This window comes from Brienomyrus brachyistius, chromosome 17 (genome assembly GCF_023856365.1).
Source record: "Brienomyrus brachyistius isolate T26 chromosome 17, BBRACH_0.4, whole genome shotgun sequence".
Classification (NCBI taxonomy): Eukaryota; Metazoa; Chordata; class Actinopteri; order Osteoglossiformes; family Mormyridae; genus Brienomyrus; species Brienomyrus brachyistius.
Genome location: NC_064549.1, coordinates 84,876 through 102,240, shown reverse-complemented (window position 1 = coordinate 102,240; position 17,365 = coordinate 84,876). Strand labels below are relative to the sequence as shown.

The following is a 17,365-nucleotide window of genomic DNA, read 5'->3' as shown; positions in this document are numbered from 1 at the left end:
ATTTCTCCCAGGTATGTGCCATGGAATCTGCACGAGCCAGAACGGGGAGCTTTCGATTTCCAAGGACAGCAGGACCTCGAGTGAGAAAGACCTCTGCACTGCAGACTGCCATGATTTACCCCCATCTCTGCACTGCAGACTGCCATGATTTAGCCCCATCTCTGCACTGCAGACTGCCATGATTTACCCCCATCTCTGCACTGCAGACTGCCATGATTTACCCCCATCTCTGCACTGCAGACTGCCATGATTTACCCCCATCTCTGCACTGCAGACTGCCATGATTTACCCCCATCTCTGCACTGCAGACTGCCATGATTTAGCCCCATCTCTGCACTGCAGACTGCCATGATTTAGCCCCATCTCTGCACTGCAGACTGCCATGATTTAGCCCCATCTCTGCACTGCAGACTGCCATGATTTAGCCCCATCTCTCCACAGTCTCTCTTTGCTGTCATACATTTAGCTTAAGCCTTTCAGAGCGTTTTTCTGTCTTTGTACTTTGTGATCACTGTTGAGAGAAACCTAACTTGGACCAATTAGTAAGATCAAATACTTATTTTGCGGAAGGTTTTGTCCAAAGTGATGGACATTTTTGTGAAAGCAGGGTCAGTCAGTCCCTGGGGCATTTGGGAGTTCAGTAGTAAAATCACTCTGCCAACCCTGGGATCTGAACCAATAACCTTCTGATAACAGCTAAATCAGCTTCGGAATAACAGTGGCCTGATATTGTTGCTCTGAGGAAAATAGGGTGTATCTCTTAACAGCATGTGGATTATTCCACTGTTAATCCTCAACAAAAATTGCTAATGTACTAATAGCACTTTTTTTTACATAAAACACAAGAGGATTGGCCTTTAATTCAGGAGATTATCTGTGGCCTTTGGAGTGCACTTTGCATCCAACCTCTTTTCTCCCTTTTTGTTCAGAAAAACATTGCAACCCGACAGCTGAAGCTATTGACAGAGAGGTGGCAAGATTTGTCACTGAGGTGCCGTCGGTTTGATGTTCTCATGTCGGTATTTCAGGGAATACATCAGGGTAGCAGCCCAGGTGGGGCTCTGGGTGATTCTCCGTCCAGGACCCTACATCTGTTCAGAGTGGGAGCTCGGGGGCTTACCTAGGTGAGTGACTTAATGTTTCGTTTGAAAGTTTTTCTATACGAGCGTAGTTTGAATGGAATGGGAGCAATTACACTCAGTGCAAGCTTGTTAAACATAAATAGTTTCTACTAGTTTAATATCACAGACATAAAAGCAAAGTCCAGTTCCTCAGACATTGTAAAACTTTCCCAGCTGCAGTTAAAAGCTTTTTTTTTTGACCCAGAAACATCGGCAGTAAAGATTTTTCCTCTGACACGCTGCTCTTTTGTTTTGTAGGCCAGCTTGACTTGAGGTAGTGTGCTACCTCAGACCAGAAGCTCACCAGTCGGTCCAATTTATGCAGACGCATATTCTAAAACATCCTTTGTTTAAATTTCCAGTTGGCTCCTGCGTGACCCAAACATGAAGTTGAGGACGACCTACCCTGGCTTCAAGGAGGCGGTCAACTCGTTCTTTGATGAACTTATGCCTCGGGTGGTACCCCTGCAGGTGACACACATTCTGTATTCTGGGCTTATCTTCTCGATATATATGGGCCTTGATGTGTGTGTTTTTTTCTCATACACACACACATATATATATAATATAATTTTTTTTCCCATCATACAGCATAGCTGTCCGCTTTAGGGATTCTCGACCTTTCCAAACAAAAGGCCTGCATGCTGACCAATATAAAGTCTCACCTGTAATTTTTGTCAACTGGGGGAGGGGTCTTCCTCGGTATTTTTGGATCTGGGTTGTGTAGTGGCCCCTAACAGACTGAAACATCCTTTACCTGATATACGTCCATGGTCCACTAGAGGGTGCTCACCTGCTGTACTTCATAGATGCTGCATGTTAACAAGATCCTTTTAATCTCTTTCTTTAAATGAAAATGAAATGAGATCAGTCCGTACAGAAGCTGGCCCTGAGGGTTTTATTGTTGGCAAGGCTGGTTACATTTCGTCCTTTGCAGTTTCATAAGGGCGGCCCCATTATTGCTGTTCAAGTGGAGAATGAATATGGATCATATGCTAAAGACGACCAGTGCTTGCCATTCATAAAAGAGGTACGCATCCTTGCAGCGTTACTTTGTAGCTGTTATGTAGATCATCTACTTGTATCTTTTTCTCCGATGATTCTTACGCTCATAGATAAGGGAATATTTAAGGTACCTAAAAGGTACCTAAATGCTATGACTCTACATTGTTTATAATTCAGGCTGTGTTTCCCACTACGTCCACAGCCAACCCTTGTCACCTCTCAGACCCATGCATGCTCTTCCTTATAGGCTATGCTGTCCAGGGGGATCTGTGAGCTTCTGTTGACATCGGACGCCCACGACGGCTTCAAGTGCGGAGGCGTAAATGGAGGTGTTGCACTGTTCCTAAAAGGATTTCTCGCCCTATATTTTGTTAACTGTATTTCCAGTGTTGTTCAGACTAAATATACATTCAACACAGTGTGACCTCATGCTTCCTTCCTTTTTTACCAAAGCCCTGAAGACCATCAATTTTCAAAAATTGACACCTGAAGTACAAAAGCATCTGGATAAAATGGCGGTGAGGTTCAGTTGTTCGCCTCTCCTTTTGACCTACACGTTTAACATGATTGTTAGCGTGATCTGGACACCATTACCTGAGCACCTTGGGTGACATTTTCAGTCAGCTGGGTCTTGAGGAAGACCAAATGCACCAAGAAATACTCCGTGTAAGACAGGCTTAACAATTCACGGACGTTGGTTTTGTTGTAGACAGTTCATTGTTTAACAGCTATGGTACACAAAGGACATCAGCATCACATCTAAATGGTACAAAGTAAAGAGAGAAGCTGATTCCTCAGGTACGTCTAGCTGTGATAGTCACTGGGGTCCATGGATGATGGTGACATTAGGGGCGGTAGCAGGCGGACTCTCTGCTGATGTTGGCAGTCTAGTCCCTTGAGGATACAGTGTTGCTTTGCATATCTGCTTTCACAGCCCGAAAAGCCAAAACTCGTGATGGAGTATTGGACCGGGTGGTTTGACGTCTGGGCTGAGCCACATCACACCTTTAAAGCCGAGGGTAAGGTTCTTTCCGTGTCGCACCGACTGTGTCGTTTTCCTACAACATCCTTTTATGACCTTTTGCTCATGACAACTGATTTTTGGGGTTCTGCCTGTTTGTTTCTGTCATCTCAGAAATGGTTGCCATAGTAACAGAGATTTTGAAACGGGGCATGTCCATCAACCTTTACATGTTCCATGGTGGAACCAGCTTCGGGTTCATGAATGGAGCTACAGATCTGGGGACATACAAGCCGCAGGTTGGCAGCTACGGTGCGTCACTCTCCTGAATCCCACTTTACCGGGGCGATGTGACGTAGATAGATGTCAACTCTTCCTGAAAATGTGAAAGTTACCGAAGGTTTGGTTGCATTTGTCGTCTACCTCTGAATTCCAGTGTCCCCTTATTGGGTACTCTGGAGATAATGACATGATGCGTTTCAGCTGTAGTGAAGAGTACATTAGATCAGGCAAAGCACTCGACTCAAATCCGTTTTTAAGCATTTGCTACTCTAAAGGAGTCGCTTCCCTTACAGATTATGATGCACCGCTGACTGAGGCTGGGGATTACACTACAAAGTATCGCCTTCTGAGAGAACTATTTGCAGGATACCACAGTAAGTTTTAAACTTTGGGGCCTGAGTCGGTATGTGTTAGAAGTTTGGGTTAGTTATCAGTCTTGGATATGCAGAAGTAAATCTTTTAGTTTGATAACATTACTCTCTGTTTTTAATCATCACATCAGTCCTCTTGGGTTTTTGTTTTTTGTTGAGGCGGGGAGTTGCCTGAATTGCCCCTTGAGAATCCAAAAAAGGCATATCCTTCAATTGTTATTGGTCGGTGTCTGCCTCTGTGGGAAACCCTTCAGTTAATAGAGGTAAGAAACACCTTGTTTTTTTTTCATGTATGTCTTGAGAAATAATGGAACGGAAATGCATCCCATGTCTGTTTGTGTCTTACCTCGAGGGCTTCGGGCTGTAGTCGCTAGCTGCCCTGGTTGACTGCACTCAGAACAAAGCAGTACTAGCAGGTACCTTTGCCTGTCACTGGGGTTGGACCTTGCATTACTGTACATTTTAAGGTACAGAAGTAGACTCCTCAAGGAACATGCAACACTGATGTGTCCCCAATGGTACAAAAATGTTCCTTATAGTCCATCTCTGTACCTTAAATGGTACAATTACGTAAAGCTAGGAGCACAATTGCCAATCCCTTGGGGGTACAGCCCCATTGACAATCAAAGGTACAAATTGATACCCTGTTTTCCGACAGTGTACTGGTACAAAAGATGATTATTGCTGACCGGCTACTCTGTTGCCACCTTAAGCCTCATCAGTCAGAAAACCCCATCAATATGGAGAACTTGCCAGTGAACAACGGCAACGGACAGTCCTATGGATACACGCTGTACGAGACCAACATCACCAGCGGAGGAATGCTCAACTCCAGGAACCACGTGCGGGACAGAGCCCTGGTGAGTTTTACTAGCCGAGAACAATCCTGCCAGCATCTTGAGTCAAGGAAGTGTTTGTTAGTTAGAGGACTGGATTTTTCAGAACAGGGTGCAGATTCAATCCCTGGAGTCTATTTTGTATTCAGAAAGCTCAATATCCTCATTAAAGATCCAGCTATCTAATATACTTGCTCTTCATTATGCAGTTATTATAAATATTGTCCGGCTTCCTCAACTCATAATTAACCGGTAGCACATTTATTACCTATTGCCATTATAGAAAATATGATATATGAAATGCAGGTTTATGCCATTGAAAAAACGTTTCTTGTGGATTCTAGGTGTTTGTGGACAAACGCTTCATTGGCATCCTTGACTACAAGACTCAGGAACTACCAATACGTGATGGGCAGGTAAATATCATTCCCCCCTCCCCATAGCTTCAAAACACTAAAGTTTGTGATGGTTACTGGCATTGTGGTGGGATTGGCGCCCCATCCTGGGTTATTCACTGCCTTACACCTATTGTTTCTGGGATACTGCATAGAAGAAAGAGCGATGGATGGATGGATGGATAAACTAATGGACTGAACAACTATAAAACACAGCTCTGAATATTGAGTTCTGTGTTAGACATAGAGGCTTTAAAAACAAGGGTTGGTAGAAGAAAATTACTGTACTTATGAAGCTTATAAAAATGTCAGATGTTTTTGAGAATGTTATGATTTCAGTCCATGTAAAGTTTTGCATTTCCTCTTCGAAGAACGTCTCACATTTCATTTACATGGCCAGAGAGTCCTATTTTATTACGGCAATATTTTTCTCTGGATTTAAAAAAAAATAAATTTTATCAAAGGGAGAACAAAAGCTGAGTTTGCTTGTGGAAAACTGCGGAAGAGTGAACTATGGTGAGGCCTTGGACAAGCAGCATAAAGGTAAAATGCCGCCCATCTCATGCTGAGGGCTCCAGCAGGGTTGAAGTGGGGACGTTTACCTCCGTGTTTCCGGACCTGGTCCTTGGGGACCTCCAGATGGTTTTCGCTCTCTGCCGGCTCCCTGCTAGACAGACCACATCTTTGCTCATTTTTGAGTGAAAACACAGCCTGTCTGAAGGTCTCCATGGACTACTTTCAGAAACACTGATCTTCTGAAAGATTTGAGCAGGCCGTATTTTATTAATGTATAAACAGCAACAGAAAAAATATATATTTTTCTCATGTTTTCTCTCTTAGGCCTGATTGGTAATATTGAACTGAACCACGCCCCACTTAGAGATTTTACCATTGCCAGCCTTGAAATGAAGCCTGGATTTGTGAATAGGTTTGTACTTCCTACTGTGTGCCTGTCTTCGTCATATAAATATAAAACACGATTACGAGTTTACTGGTGGTTTAAACCAATTTGTTTCTCTATTGTCACTGAAGCACTGGGGCTTTTCAAAAGTTAAAGTACGTTTGTACTATTTAGTCATCATTAGTTGCCTGTAATACTGGCTTCCTCTGCTGCCCCCTGGTGGATGGGCTCCCCCTTCAGTCTGGTTCCTCCCAAGGAACTGACCTCTGGCTTGCTCTCTGGGGGCTTTTGGGTGGGGATAATGTGAAATGTTTTGAGACAATGTAATTTTGAGAAAATGCACTATACAAAAATAAATTCAATGCAGTTGAACTGAATATGAAAAGGCAGAGCAGAGACTTGCGGCAGTGTATTGTCTCCATGTTGACAGAAATAAAATTTGCCCAGGTTCTTGTTTTAATGAGAAAAATCTTTCATGTAGGATCTGAAATGTATACATGCATTTGGTATAAGTGTACACAGATCTGAAAGACCATAACCCCTAAACCACTGTAGAGTTGGGCGAGACTTTGTGTGGCTACTTGACAGATGTGGAAGATCATTCTCAAGTCGAATAGGAGACATAGTTTTCCTTATTACAAAGATTTGAGCAGATATACAGTATTTACTACCATAAAACCCATAGTATTTCTGCACTTGCAAAACTACGTGCAGATGGCTTGACCACAGTCTCATCTCAAGTACGGAGTAAAACTAAACACGTCATTATCAATTTGGTTGTCCTTGTTGAAAAATAATGTTTTGTATTCCGGCAGTACATGGCAAATGAAGTTGATTTTTGATTCTGAGCATCTCCATTGTCTGCAGCTGTGTGCTGCTTATCGAAGGCCGTTTCTTTAAACGAGCCTTGGTGCCTCGCTTTTTCTTTTCCTGTGTTTCAGGCTGAGCTCACTGTGCTGGAAACCGCTGGAGCAGGACACTAGTCTACCAGGGTTCTTCCAGGGTACGCTGCTTGTGGACGACCTCCCGTCGGATACATTTATCAAGTTGCCGGTGAGTTCCATTCAGGAAACGCCCATCTGTAAGGAAGGAAATGTCGTCTTCAACTGATGTGCTGCACTGACTTTGATCCCCAGGGCTGGAGTAAAGGCGTCGTCTTTGTGAATGGACAGAATCTTGGGCGGTACTGGTCCATTGGGCCGCAGCAAACCCTTTATCTCCCAGGACCCTGGCTCAAAACTGGACAAAATGAGGCATGTCCATACATTTTTTTGCTGGAAAAAGAAGAAATACTATTTTATAAATGCATATTTTCCTAAGAATCAGTCCTATTCAAGCACCAAAAGTGACCACTACACAAATATTTACTTCATGATTGCTCAGACTAAACTTACCTTTAATGTGCTAGCATAGTTGTACACATCCTGCAGCATGCATGCTGGATTCTGAGTCCTGTTCACTTGCTGCATTAAAATGCATTGTTGTGATGTTTTCGGTGCATTTCTGCTACAGCGGTATTCAGCTGCTGCATTTACTTCTGTTCCTGTTCGTGAACTGCAGGTCATTGTGTTTGAAGAACAGAAGAAAGGGGATGACATCCAGAGCACCTGCTCTCCTGATCTGGCAAAGACCAACGTAAAAAAACATTTCATTTGTTCTCTTCTTTAAACATAAATAAACATGTCTCTCATTTCAAAGTCTATTTATTTGATCAACCCCTCTGCTTTTTTCTGCTTCATCTTGCTCCAACCTAATTTCTGGGGTACATCCCCCCCGCCCCACATCCATTTACTCATGATTCTCAAACATACTTTATACACTCCCCCCCCCCCCCCCATAATGAGCTATGTGTGTTGAACGACATCAAAAATGTGTATCTCGGGCTCCATTGGTTTGAATACTTTAGCAAATAGATGCACTGCTAGCTGTCTTAAAAAATGCAGTATCTATTTAACATGAAGCTGGTAAGCGACAGCAGGTCATGCGTGCTAAGTTGTCCCATACATGTATTATATAAATTTGTGCATTTTTTTTCTCCCACCAGTAAAATGGAGCAGAGTGCTTCCCACAATGCCAAGGACCAGAATACCACTTGATATGTGGGGCCCCTCTTGTGAAAACTGAAGTTTCCCAAGTGTTTGTCCCTAAAAAATTATATAATAAAAATCAGCTTTGCTATCAAATCCCTGTCACACAGTTCCAGTCCCTGTCTTTAGAATCAACCAAATGTGTCCTGATGATAAACATCTACTGAAGAAATTTCTGTGATTTTAATATTTCAATGTAAGGAGTCCATTGTGAGATTCCCTGTGAACATTACCAAAGGCTGTAAAGACTAATATGCCTTTTAGGTTCATTATAAGATATTACGTATGCATGGTCTCTGAAGTAAATAGCAATGCAACCTTGCTAGCATCAAGGTGAACTGTTTTACTGTTGACATAGAAAGCAGCCATTGCCTTCCACTATGATCTCATTTACCAAAGCTCTATCAGAATGGACAGACCTGAATATTCTCTACATTAGGTTGTACTGTCTACAGTCGTCTTCTAAGTCAAACTTGTGATGGCTGATAAATGCAGTATTTTACAACATATTTTGTTCCTTACATTGTTTGAATTCTGATTATTTATGTAAGCCTAGAAATTAGATTATGTTACCATTTCAACTGTGATTACACTAATTGCCAAATCAATATTTGTTCCAATAAAAGAACTCACAAAAATGCACTAAAATATCAAAATACTTCTAAAAGTTATGATTAACTGCAGCTTAAGTGGAAGAGTAACAATTTTCAATAAGTTTTAAAGTCCTGTTACATGAGCTTCCAGAACCCAAAAAGAAAATCATATTATAATTAAGTGAGATTGCTGACACACCACAGCAAGATGCATTCTCTGCATTTAACCCATATGTGACAATGTGACATAGCAGGGGGCAACTAATTCAGCACCCGGGGAGCAGTACCTTGCTCAGGTAGTCTCAGTGGTTGGGGATTCAAACCTGCAATCATTTAATTACAAGTGCACTTCCCCAACCATTAAGCCAACACTGCCTAACATTCATCCGTACACCCATCCATTTTCTGCTGCTTATACAGAGCTGGGTCATAGGAGCAGAAATCTGAGCAGGGATGCTCAGACCTGACTTTCCCCAGCCAGTTCCTCTGGGGGGATATCAGCGTGGGGTTGCCACCGCAATCCTGAACTCCAAGTCTGTCAGGATCAGTACCTGCCCTGTCATTTTCCTGTTTGACCAGCAGGTGTCACTGGCCATTTCATTTTTATAGTGTTTCTCAATATTGTCATTGCCAAAGGCCAGTTCCAGCACTAAGAACATAAGTGCAGAGGATGGCAAAAATCATCGGATGTCCTCCATACCACACCCCAAATACCAAGGATGTATTGGTTGCATCCTTGCCAAACGAGCCCAATCCCATTATTCATCCTGGCCCAAGTTCGTTATTGGGGGGGGGGGGGGAATTGTTGTCCTCACTGTTTAGTAATTATAACGCTCACCTGTGTCATGTTATTTCTATTTGAAAAATCAAAACTGAAGCCTAACCATTTTCTCCCAGGATTCTCCCAAAACTTCTGGCTGGGGTCCTGCACAAGGCAGCTTGGGTAACAATAACACTGGGCTGCCTGCAGATATCGCCGTACTACACTCGGATATCGGCCGATGCCGACACATTAAAAAATGCCACATATCGGCCCGATATATCGGTCGACCTCTAATGATGGTTCGTTTTTGTCTGTCGCCCTTTCGCGGATTATATTTCCGGCCGGCTACCACATAAAAGATGCAAAAGTGTCTGGGGTATCTACTACGGTAATTTCGTTAGACGCCGACATACTTACGTCGACTGATTTGCAGCGCCTTCCCTAGACCACTTTTCACTCCGACGAGAAATCTCGTCATGTTGTAATATCGCGGGATCTCGTTACACCCCTATGATCTAGGTTTAAGTAAAGGCTAGAAGTACATCATGTTACGAGATAGGTGTAGAGATTGACCCAGTGACCAAATATAGTATTACAGTGAAAGAAGAGCGTTTTTCAAATAGAATTATAGAACTCTGTGTTCCCGTGACAACAGCGATGTCATCATTTTGAAGGTATAAATTGTACTGTAAGCACTTAGTCCACTTCAGAACGAATCAGAGACTGAACAACATCCAGCTAAACATGAAGTGGTGGTGTTCCCTCAACTGCTTAGGCCCCCAGTGGAGTCAGATGAGACTGGGGAAGCTTCGAATAAGCAGGAGAGCAAAAAGAAAAAGAAACTTAAGAAATTCTGGCGCAAGAAAGTTTCCCTTCTGAAAAAAGGGAAGGAAACAAAGCCTGAGGAAACAGAAGGTGATGCGAGGCCGAGAGCAGCCCCACTATGTGGTAGAAGAATTGATCGAGGAGGCAAAAGCCGAAGTGCGGAAAGAGAAGGATGCAAATATACCACCAGTGGAGGCTGAAGAAAATGCAGGAGCAAAGCTACAGCGACCGAACGAAAAGATTGAGGCAATAACTGAAAAGAGGGAAGAGGAGGATGATGGTGATAATAAAGAACATGAACCAAAAGAAGCGGAAATGCTGGAAATGCTTTGCATTGGCAAATGTTTTGCTGCAGAGGTGGAAAAGACTGCAGGCGATGGAGAGCCTGAAGGAGACGATGGCGATAATAAAGACCATGCAATAGTACAGCAAAACAGTAATGCATGGAGGAGAGTGAGCAACATATATGAATGGCTATGTCTTTTTACATTTAAAACATTTTTTTGCGTAAAACTGTCACACCCACACAGGCGGACACCGAAATGACTTTCGGTGGTTTTTGTGTCACGCTATGTAAAAACAATGTTTATTTTTGTATGATTTTTAATTTTTATTTTGTATGATAGAAGCTGAACTAGCACTGCAGTAATGCAAACTTTGCAAAGGTTTATTAGTTTGAAGCTGTGAGTAGCCTGTTTCTTTAACTATATATAGTAAATGATGGTGATATGATCATACGTGGTCGCCCCATTCATCCTTGCTCTTGCTGAACGGTCACAGTGGGTATCCCTGAATGTCAGGTTTCGTTGGATTAGTTGAAGTAGTTAAGTGACAGCCTGTATTATGTTATGCGGGACGGTTACTATGCTGGAAATTGCATTCCAGTACAAACAAACAAATTTATTTTTGTATAGCGCATTATCACAACATTACATCGTCTCAAAGCGCTTTACAGCATCCCCACCCAAAGCCCCCAGTTAGGCATCCGCAGGCATCTTACGTTAGCAAGATAAGTTCGGTGATAATTAATGCAGCTAGCGAATTACTTACATAAAAACCTATTACTTGGGGGCGCAATACGTGATCGGATTGACCAGTAAACGACAAGAAACATACAGTAAATAATATCAACGAAAATCTGCTGCCAATTCAATCAGTATTTGTATTTCCCGCTTGCTCCATTTTGGACAGCAGTTAGACGAACTCTATCGGCAGTCTATTAGTCATCCTGCTGGTCCCGGATGTAGAGGGTTGAATTTCGGACCGTATTTTAAACCACTGAAATTCTGGCAGCGTATTTGAAACAGCGAAAACAACGGGACTAAATATTGTAAAGCATAAATAAGACGACTGAATATTACTGCTTGAATAATAAAGATGCGAATAAAACACATGGAATATTTTCAACCGAGTTTCTTCTTTTCAAATTTATTTTGAGGCGAAATTAAATGAACTGAATTCATGTGGTTGAATTATAAACATGCACTTTAAAATACGTATGTTTTGGAACTGAATTTTGGAAGCCGAATATTTTTGTACTGAATAATTAAGCAATGAAATTACAATTGAAATGTTTTCAGTTGAAATGTTCAATGTTTAAATGTATACACATATTAAATTACAGTCCCCAAAAATTCAAAGCATCAATAATGCAATGCTTTTTTATTTGATAAGTGTAATTCAACGTGTTTTTTTCATCAACGACTTTTGTCAATTTACTTCCATAATCCTCAGTCTAGGGTTGAGGACAGTGAGAAAGGGAAAGGGGAGGGGAAAACGAGACAGACAACCAGGGTATGGGAAACAAAGATCTTTTTTTGTATTTTTTTATATTTATTCACAAAGACTTTCACAAACAATAGGGCAACAGACTTTGGGAGTGACACAGCCAAAACAATAAACAAAACAGCACTACCGAACATGTCCCAAACTAAGCTAAATCTAAACGAAAAGAAAACGGGAAAACAAAATGACAAACCTAACTCTGACTCCCTCACCAAACAATACAGTAAACCACACGCATAAACAAATGGGCAGTTACTCCTTACACATTTAACAGACACGAACATACAGGAAACACCAAAGCCGAAACACAGAATCTGAGGGGCGAAGCAAGAGAGGAGTCAGTAAGAAGACAAGAGATCACAACCAGAAAGCAGTCAAAACCGAAGGCAAAGGTACAGAAGGGCAAGGCAAGAGACGAAAACCAAAACTGTCATACACCAATCAATCCAAAAGAACGCAAGCAAACCAACAACAAAACCAACCAAGAGCAGAGCTGCCGCTAGTTTCCCGCCACAGCTTTTTCAATACTAGATGCGGAAGCAGCGTCGAAGTTTGGGGCGTGGCCAGGTCCGGGAGGCGGAGTCGAAGGGAGCAACAGGCGACGATCAGGATCTGCAGGGCAATCCCTCCCCCTGAACCTTACGGCACGTAACACCCCCCCACACAAGAGCGAACCCGGCAGGTGTTCGCAATCCCACTCAGGGGTCCTACCAGAAAAAAACGCCCAAGAGCAAAAACACACAGAACCAAAAAAAACCTAAAATCGCCTGCGAATAACTGAAGGTGCCGAGGTGTCAAGTTCCGGAGAGGGCAATTTCCTCATCCGCACATGGTTGTGGTGACAATATGCTATGGGGTGGTCCTTTAACTCTGCCTTATTCACAGCGGAGGTACGACAAGCTTCGAGGGAGAAATCCTCCACCTGTGCCTTGATCAGAGCGTCCGCAGTGGAGGGGACCTCAGAGGAAACAGCAGGTTTCACGGGGACCGGGGATTCAAAGTCACATGTCGAAGGAGGTATTGGGTCGGACACAAATGTCTCAGCCAGCTGAACGTCGGCGAACTTGCGCTGCTGGGCCCGTGTCAGCACACAAGCCGGGAACACCTGGGGCAGTTCCGCCGCAACATCATCTGCGCAGATCTCTGGGGCAACTTCAGGAAGGGGAACCATCCTCTTCCCTGCAATGTCATTTCCCAGGATGAATGTGACCCCTGGAATAGGTAACTGGGTCTGGACCGCAACATGAACAAGTCCAGAGAAGTCAGGAGTACATAAATACACAGTATGCAAAGGAACCGCAGCCACACACAGATCGATACCTTGCACCAGTACGTCGGCGCCACAGTAAGTGGTACTATCTAAAGGTAAAATTCCTTCAATTAAGAAAGACTGGGCCGCTCCTGTATCCCGTAGGATAGTTACCGGGTGACGTACCTTGTCTTCACCGAGCGACACAGAACCAGGAATCACGAAAGGCTGGAATGTAGGTTCAACAGTTTGAATTGCCAGTAACACATTAACACGAGCAGCGATCTGCAACTTTCTAGTTGCAGCACGGGTCTCTTTACGTTTAAGAGCGGGACAAACAGAAATGATGTGACCCACCTCGTGGCAATAGAAACACTCTCTCTTCTCTACAGGTGGTGAATAAGAAGCGGACGAAGGAGAGGATATCACAGGACGGGGACCAAGTTTGCGAGGCAGAGGGGTTGGGGTAAACACAGTCTTATGGGTCAGAATAAATCCATCAGCAAGAGTAGCAGCTTCAGCTAAACATGTTACCTTTTGTTCATTCAAGTATACTACTACACGATCAAGAACACAATTTTTAAATTCTTCTAACAGTATGAGCTCCTTGAGTTGCTCAAAGTTGGAGACACCACTCGCAGCACACCAATTGTCAAACAAGAAAGCTTTCTCATGGGAAAACTCAACATGGGTTTGGCTGGCGGTTTTAACCAGCTTCAAGGAAATTCTGCCGGTAAGCCTCAGGTACTAGTTCATACGCCTTTAACACAGTAGCTTTAACAATGTCATAATCTAGACTCTGTGCTAACGCCAGAGCCGAGCAAACTTCCTGAGCTTTCCCCACTAACTTGCATTGCAGAAGCAGTGACCACAAATGTCTAGGCCAGTTCAAGGTCGTAGCAATCCTCTCAAACATAGCGAAATAAGCATTCACCTCATTTTCCCGAAACACAGGAACAAGAGCGATATGGCGACTAACATCAAAGCCAGAATTTCCACCTCCAATTTCCTGGGAGACTGGTGAACCTGAGGGAGAACGAAGGCTAGACCGAGGAGCGTCTGGGGCATCAGCCTGGTCATGGGCGGGCAGGTCAGCTTGAGGGGCTGTACGTGGTGATTGTACTCGACGCGGAAGGGGAACAGGTTTTTGTTCACCCATACCCATTCTGTGCAATGCCACCTCCTTGTCAGCTTCAACCTCCACTTCCCGGACACGGAGTAACTGAGCCTGGTACTCCTGCCTTTTAATCTCCAGTTCCAGCTCCCTAAGCCGAATTGTCAGCAGCAGATCCTCCCTGGATGAGCGTGGATCGCTGAGATCCATGCGGATTCCTGTCCCCAGATCAATGCCGCCGGCTTCCGCTGTAACCGTCAACTGTACGGGAGTGGGTGCAACACTCGGCGAGCCACCTAACTCAGGTAGGATACCCTGTCGAATCAGCTCGTCCTGCAACGCTTGCTTTATAACCCGCTTAGAGGCTTCAGCGGGAACCGAAACATTAAAGAAGTCTGCTATTCCTAGCAGATCGTCCTTATGGCACTTATCGAACTGTTCAAGTGTGGGGTAGAGGGTGAAAGCAACGAGGTCGAACCGAGCCATTTCCACTACACAACCACACACCCCCCCACACAAAATAAACCGCCAGACAAACACCGGAAAAAAGAAAGGAACGGACAAGCCCCCAATTTCTGTTACGATCCTCAGTCTAGGGTTGAGGACCGTCAGAAAGGTAAAGGGAAAGGAGAGGGGAAAACAAGACAACCAGGGTATGGGAAAAGGGAACACGGGAAACAAAGGGATCTTTTGGGGCGTGGCCAGGTCCGGGAGGTGGAGTCGAAGGGAGCAACGGGCGACGATCAGGATCTGCAGGGCAATCCCTCCCTCTGAACCTTACGGCACGGCACGTAATATATGCGTAAAACTTTTTATATTTGCCATTTGAGAGAGAGAGCAGCCCCACTATGTTGTAGAAGAATTGATTGAGGAGGCAAAAGCCGAAGTGCGGAAAGAGAAGGATGCAAATATACCACCAGTGGAGGCTGAAGAAAATGCAGGAGCAAAGCTGCAGTGGCAGAACGAAAAGATTGAGGCAATAACTGAAAAGAGGGAAGAGCTACTAAATGAACCAAAAGAGGAGGATGATGGCGATAATAAAGAACATGAACTAAATGAACCAAAAGAAGCGGAAATGCTGGAAATGCTTTGCATTGGCAAATTTTTTGCTGCAGAGGTGGAAAAGACTGCAGGCGATGGAGAGCCTGAAGGAGACGATGGCGATAATAAAGACCATGCAATAGTACAGCAAAACAGTATTGCATGGAGGAGAGTGAGCAACATGTATGAATGGCTATGTTACAATTCATGTCTTTTTACATTTAAAAATTTTTTTTTGCGTAAAACTGTCACACCCACACAGGCGGACACCACCGGCTGTGGTTCATTAGGTGTAATGAGTCTAGGGATAAAGCCAGCCAGAAGTCACCAGGCCAATGTGAAGTATTGCGCTGATGTTTAGAAGCCTTACCAAGCACTTTCTTGTCGATTGTCTCTCCCTGCAACCTAACCCTACCTGTTTGCCTCGTGTCCTTTCCTTACCCCTCTCTCTCTCCCATTCCAGACCCGTTCCCGCACCTGACCCCTCTACCCTGCCTGCTCCGGCTCGTCTCGTTCCCGTGCCCCTGTGTGTTTCAGTCTCGTGCCTCCTTGTAGGACTGACCCCCCCGGCTTACGACCTCCCTGCCTGTCTTTCGACCTTGTCTCTCGCCTATCCCTTCTGGTGCCTCAGTTTGGTTTACTTTAATAAAGCGCTACTCGGCTTGCATTCCTGGATCAGGGTCTCTGTTCTGGTTGCCCTGACAAAAACTTTTTATATTTAAAACTGAAATGTCTGTGTCAATGTCTGTCTTTTTATACTTTAAACATTATATACTGTAAACATTATATGCTTAAAACTTGTGAATAAACCATTAGTTGTTTACAACTGAATGTGAGTGTTTGATATTCATTAAATAATGTCAGGAATTTTCAAAATGTCTAAAAAAGGAGGCTGCCTGCACATTCTATCTCAGTAAGACAGTACCAAATTCTTCTTTGTTTTTACAGCAAAGTAGCAGATAGGCTTCTTGGTACGGAAAGGGCTTTATTAGCCATCTGGAACTTCTGTGCAGTACAAATCAGTTAGGTCAAAATATTACAATTCTGATGGCAATAAATGCAAAGGAGGCAGGTGGTCAGAGAACCATGTTCAGAAACTATCACATCAAGTGAAAATGTACGTATTTCGACGCGAAATCAACACAGTGGCTTCACCGAGAGGCTACAATAGCGGCTTATGGCAATACCAAAACATACGTTATATCCATATCTCTTTAAAAAATGTTTTCTGTGCAAACTAACACTTTGAAAACGTCAACCTGACTGATACAAACGTTTTGTGAAATAGCATCGGTAGCAGCTAACGAACTTACGCGATGGTGCCAAACTCACTAATTTCAACTAAGAGAACGCGACCGATCGGCCTCACAAATAACAAATAAACAAATGAGCATTAACTTTTACGTTAGGCGGTGGTCAACTTTATGATTGCCTATGCTTACCTTTATGATCGGCTATGCTTACCTTGATGATTGCCTGCAGCTACCATCCACCTCTTTAACGGCTTTTAGCGAGAGACAGCTGGAGAATGCAAGAAGTGCGCATGCGCGAACGCGCTTTGGCGTTCAGTCCAAACCAAGAGATTACAGCATTTAAGAAAATATATATCTCTAAAATATTAATAAATGTTTGCAGGTTGTTACCATAACGATTTTTTTCAACTTTTAAAATAGTATATTCTTATATTTCGACGCGAAATCAACATAGTGGCAATGCTGTCCCTGCTTGCTCACAGCAGATATTTCTGATAATCTCAGCATCATAATTACATAATTCAGCGTAATTTCAACTGTTATTCAACGTTGTGACAATATTGGATGCCTGCTGGGATGATGATGCTGGAAAAGGCTTTGCATAGTAGTAGCGTTAGCCGTTGTACACGGCATTTTCCTACAATGCTTACTAGAGGTCGACCGATATGGGTCAGCCGATGGCCGATATATGCTGCCGATTTTTTTTTCCTGATAATTAGATGTTTTCCTCTCTATTTGCATGCTAAAATATCACACTAATAATAACAAATGATAGAAAAACTT

General features: G+C 43.4%; 1 protein-coding gene and 1 long non-coding RNA gene across 4 annotated transcripts in view; one reads left to right on the top strand and one right to left on the bottom strand.

Moving 5' to 3' along the window:
- The window catches only part of glb1l2 (galactosidase beta 1 like 2), a 9,681-nt gene extending 1,626 nt beyond the window's left edge, over nucleotides 1-8,055 (top strand). For both annotated transcript variants that reach the window (XM_048980321.1, XM_048980322.1), the window contains exons 4-21: nucleotides 12-80; nucleotides 1,029-1,124; nucleotides 1,484-1,592; nucleotides 2,059-2,151; nucleotides 2,374-2,455; nucleotides 2,580-2,644; nucleotides 3,061-3,145; nucleotides 3,262-3,399; nucleotides 3,663-3,743; nucleotides 3,900-4,003; nucleotides 4,454-4,600; nucleotides 4,921-4,992; nucleotides 5,436-5,514; nucleotides 5,812-5,899; nucleotides 6,814-6,925; nucleotides 7,009-7,125; nucleotides 7,433-7,507; nucleotides 7,917-8,055. In XM_048980321.1, the coding sequence (XP_048836278.1) occupies nucleotides 12-80; nucleotides 1,029-1,124; nucleotides 1,484-1,592; nucleotides 2,059-2,151; nucleotides 2,374-2,455; nucleotides 2,580-2,644; nucleotides 3,061-3,145; nucleotides 3,262-3,399; nucleotides 3,663-3,743; nucleotides 3,900-4,003; nucleotides 4,454-4,600; nucleotides 4,921-4,992; nucleotides 5,436-5,514; nucleotides 5,812-5,899; nucleotides 6,814-6,925; nucleotides 7,009-7,125; nucleotides 7,433-7,507; nucleotides 7,917-7,919 (1,615 nt within the window). In that variant the 3' untranslated portion in view covers nucleotides 7,920-8,055. The remainder of the gene's footprint in view (nucleotides 1-11; nucleotides 81-1,028; nucleotides 1,125-1,483; nucleotides 1,593-2,058; nucleotides 2,152-2,373; nucleotides 2,456-2,579; nucleotides 2,645-3,060; nucleotides 3,146-3,261; nucleotides 3,400-3,662; nucleotides 3,744-3,899; nucleotides 4,004-4,453; nucleotides 4,601-4,920; nucleotides 4,993-5,435; nucleotides 5,515-5,811; nucleotides 5,900-6,813; nucleotides 6,926-7,008; nucleotides 7,126-7,432; nucleotides 7,508-7,916) is intronic.
- Nucleotides 7,009-17,365, bottom strand: LOC125711438 (uncharacterized). Of its 2 annotated transcripts, none has more exons than XR_007383021.1 (3): nucleotides 16,794-17,365; nucleotides 7,267-7,492; nucleotides 7,009-7,146 (listed from the first exon to the last, which is right to left on the bottom strand). It is a non-coding gene; the product is annotated as an uncharacterized LOC125711438 (long non-coding RNA). The 2 variants fall into 2 exon arrangements; XR_007383020.1 differs by lacking the exon at nucleotides 16,794-17,365 and adding an exon at nucleotides 9,733-9,810.